The sequence below is a fragment of the Gracilinanus agilis genome, chromosome 4 (genome assembly GCF_016433145.1).
Source record: "Gracilinanus agilis isolate LMUSP501 chromosome 4, AgileGrace, whole genome shotgun sequence".
Classification (NCBI taxonomy): Eukaryota; Metazoa; Chordata; class Mammalia; order Didelphimorphia; family Didelphidae; genus Gracilinanus; species Gracilinanus agilis.
In genome coordinates, this window is record NC_058133.1 from 333602778 (window position 1) to 333618614 (window position 15837).

The following is a 15837-nucleotide window of genomic DNA, read 5'->3' on the forward strand; positions in this document are numbered from 1 at the left end:
TTTTTTTTAAGCTATATAAATGTAAGTAATTACTATTATTTATTATCATTATTTCCAAGAAAAAAGAAAAGTAAGTACTAAATAGGCAAGAGAAGAGGAGGAAGAGTTGTTGGCAGTGGCTATTTTTTAATTATATAATTACAACAAACAAGGGTACCCCCTTCATTGAGGATTCAAAGACAAAACTACCTGCTTTGGGGTGCCCACCGGAGATTCAAAGACAAAAATGTCAGAAGTGTCATATCTCAAGGAGTTAACATTCTACCAGATAATTAGTTACATTAGCTGTTTACCAACAAATCACATTTTTCTCAGTGTCTATTTCTGTATTGCGGGTTCCTTTGAGTACCACTTCATTCATATTTTTAAAAAAGAGAATACAACCCTATATATATAAGTTGTATATATATATAAATATATAAGTATATTTATTTATATATGTAATATAAAAATTATAAATATGTAAATATAAATACCTTTATATTTATATATAAATACAATGAATATGAATAAATATGAGTATGAATAAATACAAATAATATATAAATATAAACCAATACTAAATATAAATTAATATAAATTAAAAAGAGAATACAACCCTATATAAATATATAAGTATATTTACATATAATAAATAAATATTATAAGTAAATACAAATAAAATAAATACAAAAAATAAGTATAAAGAAAAAAGAGACTACAGTCCTATATAAAACCAAAGCCCCAATTAAAACCATAAACTAATGTGGAAGACAGTCTGCTCTGATCTGCATCTGACTCCAGCAGTTTTTTCTCTGGTAGTGGAGAGCATTCTTTGGCATAAGTCCTTCAGAATTGTCCCAGATTGTTGTATTGCTGAGAATAAGCAAATCTCTCACAGTTGCCAATAAATATTTATTAAGAGCTTACTGAATTCCAGGCACTGTGCTCAAAAGCACTGAGGATAAATGAAAGACAAAAACAGACCCTATCCTCAAAGATATGAATGGATAGGATGATGCTCTTGGATTTCTTTTTTTTTTTTCTTTTCTTTTCTTTTCTTTTTTTTTTTTTTTTTTTTTTTTGAACCTTTACCTTCTGTCTTAGAATCACTTCCAAAGCAGAAAGGTGGTTAGGGTTAGGCAATTGGGGCTAAGTGATTTCAACAGGGTTACATAGCTAGGAAGTGTCTGAGACCAGATTTGAAGCTAGGACCTCCTGTCTCCACTTTCTATCCACTGAGCAACTTAGCTGCCCTTGTTCTTGGAATTTTGCCCTCCCAGCCTGGTCTTCGGGAGGGTCCCTGGTGTAGACCAGAGGTCCCACTGAAGAATAAGTTGTTCAAGAGTCCAAACCAAACTTTGTGGAAGATGTGACCGAGTCCTCGATGCCATTTGTGCTTTTATTGCATGCTTATTTCCTTGTTCCAACTCCAAAGTCTAAACCTGCTCTTCTCGTGTGTGTATGTGTATGTGTGTGTGTGTGTGTGTGTGTGTGTGTTTTCCTTAGGATGGGAATACCGCTCTTCATGAAGCATCCTGGCATGGCTTCAGCCAGTCTGCCAAGCTTCTTGTTAAAGCAGGAGCCAACGTGCTTGCCAGGAACAAGGTGAGATGCCAGCAGGTGAAAGGAACTTCTCATTTACGAGATAGGGAGGGCTGTGTATTTCCTTTCGGGCTGAGCCCTGGGAGTGACATTTATCCACAGATAATAATGGAATCCTGTCCTGGCACTCAGAGTCCTGGACAGGAGTGAATCCTGCCAGGAAATTCCAGCCATTAGAGGTGAGGCCAGGGGCAGCCTGACACCCAGTGCAGGATGGCAGCTCCGCTGAGAACTGCATCAGTTATTGCTGAGGTCCCTCCCTCTCCCTCTCCTGCTCCCCAATCCCTCTGGAAGTGGATATCTAGTTAATGTCAGCATCTTTCTGCTGCAGTTCAAAATCAGCTCCACCAGAAGGTGCTGACAGATGCTCATGTTTATGTCTGCCGTGATATTGCATCCCTCCCTGTTCCAGTGAAGCTCTCCAAAACCCACTGTTCATATGTGCATTCCTCAGGATGGGGATGCCACACTTCACACTTGGCATGAATCAAACATTAGTGGTACCCATGAGCAGCTAGGCAACAGACAGGAAAAGAAGCCAGAAAGAGGACTTGGCTTTACCCTCTTTTGTGCCCCTGCAAGTCCTGTTCGGTATCTTACAGGACCCAGGGTAGCTGGGTGGCTCAGTAGATAGACAACTTAGAGATGGGAGGTCCTAGGTTCAAATGTGACCTCAGACACTTTCTAGCTGTGTGACCCTGGGCAAGTCACTTAACACCAGTTGCCTGGCCCTTACCACACTTCTGCCTTGAAACAGATACCATCAATTCTAAGACAGATGATAAGAGTGTATATATATATATATATATATTCCTGCTGCCAGTTATAGCCAGAAGACTATGAGAATATAATACTTAAAGAGTGTGTATATATTCCTTATGGAGTCCCAGCAATTTCATAAAATAACTGGCACTTATATTTATATAGCACTTTAAAGTTTACAACTTTGTCTCATTGGATCATTTTGATAACTATACAAAGTACAAGTATGCATAATAATAATACAACAGGCATTATTATCCCCATTTTACCGATGAGGCTATTAAGACTCAGAGAGGTTTGGACACTTGCCCAGGATCAGAGAGCCATTGTCAGAGGTGAGATTTGAGCCAAGGCTTTCTGACTTCAGATCCATCGTTTTGACCACAATGCTCTGCTACCTTTGATGCACTGGAAACTTTGGCATTCCTGCTGCCAGTTACAGCCAGCAGACTCTGTGAGAATATAATACTTAAAATAAATTTAAAAAGAAAAACAAGAGATAGCTAGGTGGCTCAGTGGATGGAGAACCAGGACTAGAGATGAGAGGTCTTGCGTTCAAATGTGACTTCAGACATTTCCTTAGCTGTGTGACCCTGGACAAGTCACTCAACCTGAGTTGCCTAGCCCTTACCACTCTTCTGCCTAACAGTACTTAATATTGGGGTTAAGTGACTTGTCCAGGCTCAGACACCTAGGATGAATTCCTGTTAAATTCACTGTTTATACCATACATTTGGTGTATATCTCAGCTGCTTTGTACCGGCATTTCATGTGTATATACATATATATGCCTATATATATATATATATATACGCACACACATACATACATACATTTACATATATTACATATATATATAAAATAAAATCTTTGAAGGAAGGAACTTAGCAACTCCCCACAGCACATAACAAATCTACCTTACACATCAGTACTCAACAAAGATTTGATTAATCAATCAAACCAAAACTATGAAAAACTCTGAGGATTTTTTAAGATCAAAATGGAACCAGCGATTTCTTCCCTTATAAAGAAGGGTTTTCTCTTTATAAAGGAGTGAGCATAAGATGGTTTAAAAATCTTCCTGGTAGGGGGCAGTGGGGTAGCTTGGTGGATTGAGAGTCAGGCCTAGAGACAGGAGGTCCTAGGTTCAAATCTGGCCTCAGACACTTCCCAATTGTGTGACCCTGGGCAAGTCACTTGACCCCCATTACCTAGCCCTTACCACTCTTCTGCCTTGAAGCCAATACACAGTATTGACTCCAAGTCAGAAGTTAAGAGTTTTAAAAAAAAATCTTCCTGGTGGCTCTAGTACTAAGTACCATTAACTGCCTTTGATCCTTAAGAAAATAGTAGGACTTTCCAGCATCTGCTAAACAGAATATGCATCAAGATAAGGTTCATTCCTTAGATTTCTTCTATTAGCTAGATATTATCTCTTTCATAGCTATCTATTATCATCATAACAAAAAAATAATGTAAAGTAATACTAATAGTAATGTCATCTTCCTGAGTTCAAATCTAGCCTCAGACATTTACTAGCTCTGTCCCCCTGAGCAATCACTTAACCCCATTTCCCTTTGTTTCCTCATCCGTAAAATAAGCTGGAGAAAAAAATGGCAAACCACTAACTCCAAATAGGATCTCAAAGAGTCAGACAAGACAGAGACAACTGAACAACAACAAATTAAGATTTTCAAAGTACTTTACATACCTTCTATGTGATGCTTTTAATTTCTTCAATCCAATCCAATCCATATTTATAAAGCTCCTATGTGTTAGGCATTGGGTTTAGTGCTGGGGATATAATTAATAAAAAGAAGAGACAGTCTCTTCTTTCAAGGAGCTTGCAGTGAAATGGAAGGGAGAGACAGCACACAAAAGGACAAGCTTTGGTTGTGGAGGAGAGAGATGCATCTCATTCTATGAATTTAAAACCAAAAGAAGCAACAGAAGCAGATTGAAATGAGCTTGAGGAAGTCCAGTTTCTGCCCTCTATAAAGGAAGGTATTGGGAGGAATTTGGTCCTCCATTCTCCAGCCCTCTGGCTATAGGGGAGAGGAGGCTGAGGGAAGTGGAGTCAGTCAAGGCTTCTTCACCTGCATGCTCTCACTCTATTCTATGAGATAAGAGGATAGGCCAGATATTTTCCCTATTTGGCAAGTGAGAAAACTGAGCCTCTAAGTTTGAGTGATTTGTTTAAATTGGTGAATGAGGCAGATTACTAGCAAGTCCAAGTTCTTTCCAGGAGACCACAATGCCTCCTCTTCCAGGAGGGACTTAGCTGGGATGAGAAGCCTTGAGGGGACATGGTTCTGATATGCTCTCCTCAAAAAAAAAAAAAAAAATGGCTTTTCCAGCTTGCCACAGTCATAGTTTCAGTGCATCCCTCTATAGATAACCATCCCTCTGTTTCTGCAATGCTGAAATTGGCTACCACTTGAAGATCAGTATTGCATATTGCTTAGATCAAGGACCATTTCATTTTTTATTTTGAATCATCAACATCTAGGACTGGTTGACACATAGAAAGCTTAATTAGTGCTTGTTGACTAATTGATTAGGTCAGAGAAAAGGCTAGACTGGAGTCGAGGCTCTTTTTCAGCTCTTGGCCACTGTGTACCTCTTCTGGCTGTACTAACAACATCTGTTAGCATAATGTTGTTTGAGGCAGCGTACCAAAGGAACCTTGCCGAGCTAAGCATTTTAATTACTAAAAGGAACAGCCTAACCATCAACCACCCTGCCCCATTACACTCTCACTCTGCAGTGAGAACTCAGTTGACCAAGCCTAGATACACCTTCCCCCACCACCAATGGGTGTCATATTTATAAAAAAAAATGTGCAGGCTGCCCCTGGATGAGAATTCAGGACTTCAGCAAGCTAATGCCTTTCGTGTCTAGTAGGACCTCTTGCAGCACCTCAAGCTGCTCTTGCTGGCAATTAATAATAAGAAAGGAACTTAACACAGCTAGGTGGCTCAATGGATTGAGAATCAGGCTTACAGATGGGAGAACCTGGGTTCAAATGTGGCCTCAGACACTTCCTAGCTGTGTCACCCTGGGAATGTCAGTTAATTCCCATTGCCTAGCCCTCACCACTCTTTGGCCTTAGAACCAATACACCATATTGATTCCAAAACAATAAATAAGTAGATATTTTTGGAAGGAAGGAAGGAAGGAAGGAAGGAAGGAAGGAAGGAAGGAAGGAAGGAAGGAAGGAAGGAAGGAAGGAAGGAAGGAAGGAAGGAAGGAAGGAAGAGAGAAAGAGAAAATTTTTAAAGAACATCCCATGGAGGAAGTTCCCTTGTTTTTGAAGAGTAGCTAGGTATGGGGAGTCTTTAAAAAGGGCTTTTATAATACATTCTAACTAGAGTAGAGATCTGGGAGGAAGGGTAACTTCTGAACTGGGAGCTCATACAAACCATTCCCTCCCTATCAAAACATAAGGACTCTAGAGTTTAAGATTATCAGCAGATAGTTTGCTGCAGAGAAGGGCAACTCAGTGAAGGAGAAGCAATCAGTGGTTCCTTAGCTGCCTTGAGGATCTCACTTGGCCAAGCTTCTAATCTCTGTGAGAAAGACAATGAGTTGGTAAATTTAGCCAAGTACAAACAAACATGCCAAAACCCAGATCTCTTTGCCTATTATTTGTTTTTCTTTCAGAGATTATCAAATTGGCCTCTGGGCCCTCCAAATAATTTCTAAGAAAAACTTGGAGTCAAAAGGCTGACTCTGCCATTTATTAGCTAGATAGATCACTTAAACTCTCGGAGCCTCTGGTTCCTCATTAATCACATGGAGATCCTAATGTATTTGCTACCTCCCTTACAGAGAGTACTTTTGAGGATCAATGGTAAATGGAAAGTGTAAACTGCAAATAAATATAGAACATTCGATTTAGAGTCAGGAAAACTTGGGCTCAAAACTTGCTTCAGATACTTACTAGCTTTCAGACCCTAGGAAGGTCACTTAATGTCTCTGTGCCTCAGTTTCCTCATTTATAAAATGAGGAAGTTGGATTCAGTGGCCTCTAAGTTCCTTTCTGTTGTTGTTTGTGTTGAGTTGTTTTTCAATTGTGTCTGACTTTGTGGCCTTATTTGAGGTTTTCTTGGCAAAGATACTGGAGTACTTTGCAATTTCTTTCTTCAGCTCATTTTATAGATGAGGAAACTAAAATAAACAGAGTTAAGTCACTTGCCCAGGATCACACAACTAGTAAGTGTCTGAGCCTAGATTTGAATTCAAAGAGAAGTGTCTTCCTGATTGCCGGTGGGTACTCTAATCCACTGAGCTACCTAGCTGCTCCTAAGGTCCCTTCTCGTTCTAAATCTATAATTCTTTAAGGATGGAAGGTCTCCTGAAATAACTTTATCATTGAAATAATAGAAAGAAAAATGTCTAAGGAATCTAAAGTCAGAGGTTTCCACTACTTAATGGCAAATGACAGATACGTCCGTGAGTATGTGAGGGTACATGGTACCCGGTGCTGATCTCCCATGGAATATTTTCAGTATTGTATTTAAAATGAAGCTGAGCATTTCCAAATAATGGAAATAAATGGAAAATTTGAGAAGAATCTGAAAAGACAATACCCATCCTTGTTCTTGTCCATTCATCATCCTTTATGGGCACCATGCTGAGGTACTGTAAAAAAGAAAACTTTGGCTTATGTATAATTCTGTATTTTCATAAGGAATGTGTTTTATCTTCCTTACCATTATTATTTGGCTTAGTGGTAGCTATAAGCAGAGAAGCCATTTGTGTTGTGGCCAGTTATCTATCCCCAAGGATCTAGAATGAGGCCATTCATCAGCCAGTATAGCAACAACCTTTTTGTTTAGTTTTTATCAAAGTAAGTTTAAGGTCCTTCAACAGGCAATTCCTAGCAATTGCTAATTCTTTGGAATTGTGTTTCCTAATAATGTCCTTAATTCTTTTCGGTTTCTCCTGAAGGCAGGGAACACCGCTCTGCACTTGGCTTGTCAAAACAGTCATCCCCAGAGTACCCGGGTTCTTTTGCTGGGAGGATCTCGACCTGACCTCAAAAATAATGTGGGTAAAAAAAAAATGTAACTTGTGGTTCTCTCCTCTCTTACTTTGGGAAGCAGAGATGTAGAAAGCAAACCTTGAACAAAAATCCAGAAGAAAAGTTAAATAATTTCTCACAATTTTAAGAACCTGTTGTTGACCTCATTGCCAATAAATTTATTTAGAGAAGAGGGTGTAGGAAGAGATTTCAGGTAGAACATCCACCTACCCCTTCTTCTACCTCGTTATTATTTAGGAAATCAAGTCCAGAAATCATTAATCATGTTTTTTTAGTGTACCTTTATTAAAGATCACATGCTGAGAGGCTTTTTTATTCTCTAAACCAGGGGTTCTTAATCTGGAGTCCTTGATTTAGTTTTTAAAATCTGTTTATAACTATTTTAGTATGTATGATTCATTCCCTTTGCATTGCTATTTTATTCATTTTAAAAAATGAATCTGAGAAGGAGTCCTTAGGCTTTATCAGACTGCCAAAGGAGTACCCATGATAAGAAAAAGTTTAAAAACTTATGCTTTAAAGAGAGTCTAAAGGAAGAGGAAGATTCCCAACTTCATTATCTTAATATCTCATCATTGTGGATAGGGTAGTTCATCATAGACAGCTGGCTTAAAGCAGTTGAAACATGCTCTTCTCCCTGTGTGTCCTTCCCCTTTGAAAGGGTGCCAGATTAAGAGGATTTGCTTTGACTGGATGCTCCACTACAATTCATGCCAAAAGAAACACTTCCTGGGAGGATTGATGGCCTCTCTTTTCATAAAAGAGAGCTCCCGGGGGCAGCTAGATGGTTCAGTGGATAGAGTACCAGGCTTAGAATCAGAAAGTCCTGGATTCAAATCTATCCTAAGACACTTCCTATCTGTGGGATCCTGGTCAAGTCACTTAATTCCCATTGCCCAACCTTTACCACTCTTCTGCCTTGGAACCAATATATGCTATTAATTCTAAGATAGAACATGAGAGGTTTTTTTTTTTTGAATTTTTATAAAAGAGAGAGAGATCCTGCCATAGAGCTCTCTGTTAGTCCATAGAATTCCTATCTGAACTAGAGCTTTCAATCCTTTCTGGATTCTGGAGTAGCAATATTACCTTAAGGGCTCCTCAGCCCCAAAAGATCATTAAATCAGGAGAAGATGTCAAGAAAACATCTGGAAATATTGGTAATTTAATCCTCCACCATTTTTACCCTCTTTCATCTAAGCCAGATTCAGTGTCTGTAGCCTCACTTGGGAATGGCAGTCTCTTCACTATACATTGTCCGAATGCACTATTCTTTTCCAAATAACTCAGAAGACCTTGGGCTCTGATGGGGCCCTGGGACTATAATGTTCTCTATGGGTCATCATCACCCCCACTTTGAATTATTGCTATGTCATGGCAATATCACATTCTTGAATTCCATTAAGTAGAAAGAAGCCCATGCTTTTAAGTACAGATTCACCATTCCACTGTCCTACCCTTGTCTTCCCCTGATGGATATGAATTGGCCATGGGGAATGTGCAAGGCTATGTTTTGTCATTTCCTTGGCTCATCCCATAGTACCAGAGTGATAGGAAAGGCTGGATGCAGTTGGAACTTTGCCTCCAACTGAAATGTTAAGTAAGCAGAATCTGTCTCCATGGGGAACAGACACCCACAGTATGAAAAATGGAAGCGTTTATTCCAGTTGCCTTCGTGGGCTGTTCCATATACCTGTACGTGAATGAATGAGTGCAAACGGTAGCAAAATATAGCGAGCCTGGAATCATGGCATTAGTGAAAAAGACATGCCACTGGCTGTTTGGGTTTTTATTAATGGGTTTTTTGTTGTTGTTGTTTTTAGTCAAGACAGGCCATTCTGCCAAGATCCTTCCTAGCCATTTTTTGCTTTTGCATCCCCAGCATTATTAAGTCAGCTTAATAACTCAGGTGGAAAGCTCTTAAAGGGTAAATGATGGCTGCAAGCTTTCTCCTTATTTGTTTTTGTTTTGTTCTGTTCCTTTTACTGACCAAAACATGCTCAGAGTTTTATTTCTGTTTGCAGGCAGGAGATACCTGTTTGCACGTTGCTGCTCGCTATAATCACTTGTCCATCATTAGGGTTCTCCTCAGTGCTTTCTGTTCTGTCCATGAAAAGAACCAGGTCAGTGCATGTATCTTATACTACAGCAGTGCACCCTTTGTACAAGGCTTGTTGACATGGAGTGGACTTAAGCTAGGCCAGGGGCTACTAAGACTTACCTCCCCTGAAATTTCTGGGACTTTCTTGTAAATGGTTCCCTAGAAACATGGGTTCTAGCCTCGTACTATAGCCCTAGATTTCCTAAATAGCCTTGTAGAGAGGGTGTGCCTGTGGTTTCTTATCATTTCAGTGCATATCACCACATTTGCATAATGAATATTTCCTGCCTAGACTGCTGTGGTTTTTGTTGGGTTTGGTGGTTTTTTTTTTTTTTTTTTTGGTTTTGTTTTTGTTTTTTTTAAACAAACACACACAAAGAAAAATCCCACTGACAAAGAATTGTAACTTCAGAGAGCAAAGGAATGGGATTCTTGCAATTTGCCGGGCTCTACCACTGGCTTTATAGGTCCTGTCACTACTCAGGCCCTATAAAGATAATGCTTAATTATCTGTCCTTGTGGTAGTTGTCAGTGTGTTGACTCATTGAGGCCCCTTGAGTGGGCTATGGAAGTGTGAATGATTCTTGTCAGCATGTATAACTATCTGTAAATTGATTGATTGAAGCCCATAAGGTATCTGGGTTTGGATTTCTGAATTGGGATACAGAAATCTAAAATTTAAAAATAAAAAGTATCTGGTAATTTTGGGTATTCACTACATTTCAGAGAAGATAGCTTTGTGCTACCTGTATTAAAAAAAAAATTTGATGACCCTAGAATGGTATATAATCCTGGTGAATAATCTTTAGTGCCCCTTCATTTCTCTTTTCCCAAATGATAAAAACCTGAACTTTACTTACTTCCTATTTCCCTGGATAGGACACCAGAGGATGGAAAGGAACACACATACTTCCTTTTAACATTTGTTATGGGAAAGTTATTATATCTAGATCCTGATTAGTTCAAGCAATTAATTTCTCTGAACTAGTTGCCTTATTCTAGAATTTACCCTCCTTTTGGGCTGGAACCAATGACCATATTTTACATAAATACAATTCCAAATAATGCAATTCAAATGCATTTGACCACTTCAAGGGAATCATTGTTTGCACTAATCTGGACTAGCTGTTTAGGCAAGATTGGTTTTATGCCTACAAAACTGATTTTTCTCATTGCTGATAAAAGCAGCTTCTATGAGGATGTCACCTCATAGATGAGGAAAAAGAGATGATTTTGATTTCTGCTGCTTATGTTTTTTGTCTATGTCTGAAAGAATACCAGAATTTGGAATAACTAAATCAGTATTGTCCTACCAACCAAATAGCTATCCTTCAGTAATAGCGGTCAAGTTTATATGGAAACATATCCCTATGGAACAAATAAATATATTTTCAATTTTCCTGGATAAAAGATTATATAGGAAGTTAGTAATTTCTTAAAAGAGCACATTGGGTCTCATTATCCTCTGTCCCGTGAAGAAAGGCCATAAGAGTATGACTGCCTTATTGCATACATAAGAACCACTTTTACTGAGGTGAATGGTCTGGATAACACAACTGAGACCCTCACCCTTCCAATGCCACCATCTTAGGCAGCCTATTTTTCAGCATTATGGCCTGAATCCCAAATCCAGAGGTTCAAATGGACTCTCTCTGTCTTCCTGTCACAAATTCAAAGAAGCAACTTTCTTGGACCCTCAATAGTTTCACCTTGTCTCCCTGCCCATTGAGGTATCCGAATATTGACTTCTCCTTAACCAATAAATAAGCTCTGGAGAGCTTTTATTGAGCGAATTTAATCCAACTTTCTCATGCTTCCTGAAGCTAACCTCTGCTCAGCTACCATTGTTTCTGCAGGGGAAAGATGTTATTGGAATTGAGATCAAAGAATGTTAGCAGTCATCTGGTTTAGTATTTCCCAAACAGTGTTCTCCATAATGTGAATGGGGTGCTGTGAGAAAAAATGTATGTCCAATTCTGAGGGACTTATGAGAAAGAATGTCATCCCACATCCAGAGAAAGAATTGTGGGAAAAGAAACAGAGAAGAAAAACATATGATTGATCACATGGTTCAATGAGGATATGATTGGGGACATTGACTTTAAATGATCACTCCATTGCAAATAGTAATAATATTGAAATGGGTTTTAAACAATGATACATGTAAAACCCAGTGGAATTGCTCTGGGAGGCGGGGAGGGAAAGGACATGAATCATGTAACCATGGGAAAATATTCTCAATTAATTAATTGTGTGTTGTTTTTTTAGAAAATCAATTTATTAATTTAAAAAATTTATGTTCATATTTTCCCCTCTAAAATATGAATTAAGAATCATCCAAACTTTTAAGTTCCTATTTTACCTCAGGTGTAATATTAGGTATACTGAAAATACAGATGCAAAATTGAGCCCTTACAGAATTTATATTCTGTTGGGAAATGATGTATGTCTGTATGTATCAAAAATACTAATGCAGAGGGCTTTTTTTAGTCATTAGGAAAATAAGCTTAATTTTTCCTTTTCCTCAAAATTTCTTTTACCCTGTTTCATTCCAGGGGAAATTAATCATCCACAGGCAAACTTGATAAATTCTAACAAGTAATGCTTGTATAACCCAGATTGAATTGCTTGTCAGCTCTAGGAGGAGGAAGGGAAGAAGGAAGGGAGACAACATGAATCATATGACTTCAGAAAACTGATGTTGAAATTTGTTATTAAAATAAAATAAATAAATTTGAAAAAATAAGTATGAAATAAAATGCAATGAAATAAGTAAAAAATAAATTCTATTAAGGTGATATAAGCAGGGCAGCTGGGTGGCTCAGGGAATGGAGAGCCAGATGGGAGATCTTGAGTTCAAATTTGGCCTCAGACACTTCTTAGCTATGTGACCCTGGGCAAGTCTCTAATTCCCCAGGAACTTACTGCTCTTCTGCCTTAGAACTAATACTTATTAAGTATTAAGACAGAAGGTTAAGTGTTTTTTAAAAAAGACAATATAAACTCCAAAGTTTCCAATGAATAAATAAGTTTGGGAAATGCTGATCTCACACCCCATCATTCAAAAACAAATGTCTTTTGTCAAAGAAATAAATTACTCTTTTTCAGAAAAGTCTCTGTTTAGCAGACCTCAATTCAAGATTAATCCCTATTTGGACCGGAAGAGACACAACTTAATTCAGAATGGGAGGGGTATGTGAGAAATGTTCCAGAAGTTTCCCATTGTAGTCATTGGCATGTTTTCCTCTGTTCAATTTCAGGTCGGGGACACAGCTCTTCACATTGCTGCTGCACTAAATCATAAAAAAGTGGCTAAAATTTTACTGGAAGCAGGTGCTGATGGGACAATTGTCAACAATGTAAGTGAGACCATGATCTTTTCTGGGGTTCTTTCCACCACTCTTCGGAAAAGAATATGGAAATATTTTTTGAAACAGCCATGTACTTCAACCAGATCTGTCCAGGTCCTGCTTCTTCCCACCATCTTAGTGAATACCACTCCACAGAGCCATAGCCCCTGGATCCTTGAAGGAGAGAGGAGAGGGAGGGTTCCCTGTGCTTAGCAGCACATGGAAATGATAAATAAGCACTAACCCCAGTGGTTTCAATAAATGGGAGTCTACTCTGCTAAATGAATAAAGAACTGGACCCCTCAGCAGTCACCAAATCTGGGAGGGAAAGAAACTTGAATCTGGTCTCTCATGCATGTTCGTTACTGGGGAAAATGGCTTAATGATTAATTCTCAAACTAGGGATGAGCCCTAAACCCCCTTGCCTTTCTTCAGTAGAGTTTATATTCCTTTCCTTTGTATCCTCATCCTCTTTTTTTTCATATCATCAGCTATAATCTCTATTCTTCCTTACTCAGACAGTGTGTGAGTTGAGATCAATAGGGTTGGAAGGAGAAAAGAGTAGCAGAGGCTGGGGGTGGTAGAAGAACAAGGAAATGAGGTTAGATGGCTTGGAGCTAAGCCTCTACTGAAAAATCATACGATACGTATAATACCTGTTAGAGGTATATCCCAGTTAACTAGAGAAAAATAGAAGTAGATTTTCTTTTTCTTCTCTAGTTCATTCTTAAACAGAGTAATTCTTCCACTGTCTCTCATTTCATTCTTTTCTTTTCTGTTCCCACCCTAGTTTAGATCCTCATTTCCTTATGTTTGGAATATTCCATTAGTCTCTTGATGAGTCTTTCTGCTTTTAGACTTTCTCTTCTCCAGTTAAATTTACAAACCTCTGGCAGATTACTCTTTCCAACAAACTACTTTTACTGGGTCAAAAATATTCAATGACTCCCCACTGCTTTACAGTCCAAACTATTAAGCTTGGCATTATCTTTCATTCTTCTCTACTAGAAACTCTCTACTCCACGTAGATTGACTGCCTCACTGTCTCTCTTGGCCATCCATCGCCCTCTCCTCTCCCTCCAAAAAAGCCCAAGCAACCCCCCAAAAAACCCAAACACTCACTAGTTCTTTTCAACATGGTTTTATTTACTACACCAAATAGAGCCTCCTCTTATGCAAATACTTCACATTTTTAAAGAACTTGCTCAAGCGCAGGCTTCATAAAGTCTTTTTGGACCATTCCAGCCTACTACAATGTCTCTTTTTCTGTCATACTTCATTATTTGGGTTTTTTATTATTTATTCATTATATAAAATATTTTTGTTATTATTTGTGCCAGCAGTTTGGCACTGAGCACAGACTACCTTGTTTTGTTCAAATGGGAAAGGACATCCTAGGGAGAATGAATGAATGAGTGAGTGAAAAGACATTTATGAAGTATTTACTGTGTGCCAAGTACTATGCCTAACACTAGAGATAAAGATGGAAAAACTAAGACAGCCCCTGCTCTCAAAGAGAACACATTCTAATAGAGGGAACTACAAATAAAAGCCTAAAAAAAGCTGAAGAAGTAATAAAACCAATAAGTGGTCATTTAAATACTAAACAATTTAAAGCTGATAATGCTAAAAGTGTTTTCAGGGAACCAAGAGCCATCCTATTTAACTGGAGTATGGTATATACAAAGTTGAAGAACATGAGTTAAAACTGAAAAGGTAAAATGGGAGCTGGAATGCCAGGCTGAAGAGTTGGAACTTTATTAAGTAAGCCTTGGAGAGCCACTGTAAGTTTTTAAGTAAAGGTCATGATCAGAAAGTACATGTGGACTATTAGAGGTTGGGAAGACTGGAGATAGGAAGACCAGGTAGGAAATGTTGCATATTCAGGCAAAAAATAATAAGAGCTTGACTTGGAGTGATAGTAATATGGAATAAAAAGACTGGAAATGAATAGATGGTCTCCTGTAACAAAATAATTTAAACTGCTTTAATAGGAACTCACCAGGGTTAAATATGAATCTCCATAGACACCAAAAATTCCACCAAACTTTATTGAATCCATACAATTTTTATCTATTTCCATCATTACCCTGAAGGTAGAATTGTTGAAAATTTGGTAAGTTCATATCTATTCCCAAGGATCTACCTACACGCTCATTATCCATCGTGCCAACTTTCGGATAAACTGTTGTGTTTTTGCATAATTGATTCCATGTATCCTTACCTCTCTGTGTGATTTCTTCCCTTAGGCTGGTCAGACTCCACTAGAGACAGCGCGGCACCACAATAATCCTGAAGTAGCTCTTCTCCTCACTAAAGCACCACAAGTAGGTTTTAATCCATTTTTTATTAGTAACTAGTTCTCACTGGCCCGGTTGTGCTAATTTTGTCTGCCAGTCCTCTCATTGCCTATTTTATTCTGGTTAATGATTGAATGCAGAAAACGCCTTTGACAAAGTAAACTTTTTATTTTATATTAAAAATTCTATAAAGCTTGGGCATTAAAGAGCCTTTTCTCAACAATATACCAGTGATATATCTAAAAAACAAACACTAGAATTTTAGGAAATGAGGAAATTCTAGAAGTCTTCCCAATAAATACAAGAATAAAATAAATATGCCCCCTTTCTACAATTTTGTTTGGCATGTTTGCAGAATTGCTAGCAATAGCAAAAAGATAAGAGAAAGAAATTTAAGCCATGGCATAAACAGAAGGGACTAAAATGATCCCTATTTGTTGATGAAGTGATGGTGTACTTTGTTTCTTTGCTGATTCTGGGGTTTCCTAATTGATACAATAGCATCAAGAAAGTAGCAGGATAGAAAATTAACCCACCAAAAGCAAAAGCATTTCTATATCATATATATTATATGTCTAAAGAAAGCCACCACTGCTCTGATTCCAAGCATGAAAGAGATACGTCTAATGGGAAGGGAGGAAGGAAGGAAGGAAGGAAGGAAGGAAGGAAGGAAGGAAGGAAGGAAGGAAGGAA

At 38.3% G+C, this 15837-nt stretch overlaps 1 protein-coding gene across 1 annotated transcript in view; it reads left to right on the forward strand.

The window, feature by feature from the left end:
• Positions 1-15837, forward strand: part of ANKRD6 (ankyrin repeat domain 6) — a 99674-nt gene that overhangs the window by 61562 nt on the left and 22275 nt on the right. Inside the window, exons 2-6 of the mRNA XM_044675389.1 lie at positions 1489-1587; positions 7300-7398; positions 9418-9516; positions 12755-12853; positions 15094-15171. Coding sequence (XP_044531324.1) covers positions 1489-1587; positions 7300-7398; positions 9418-9516; positions 12755-12853; positions 15094-15171 — 474 coding nt within the window. The remainder of the gene's footprint in view (positions 1-1488; positions 1588-7299; positions 7399-9417; positions 9517-12754; positions 12854-15093; positions 15172-15837) is intronic.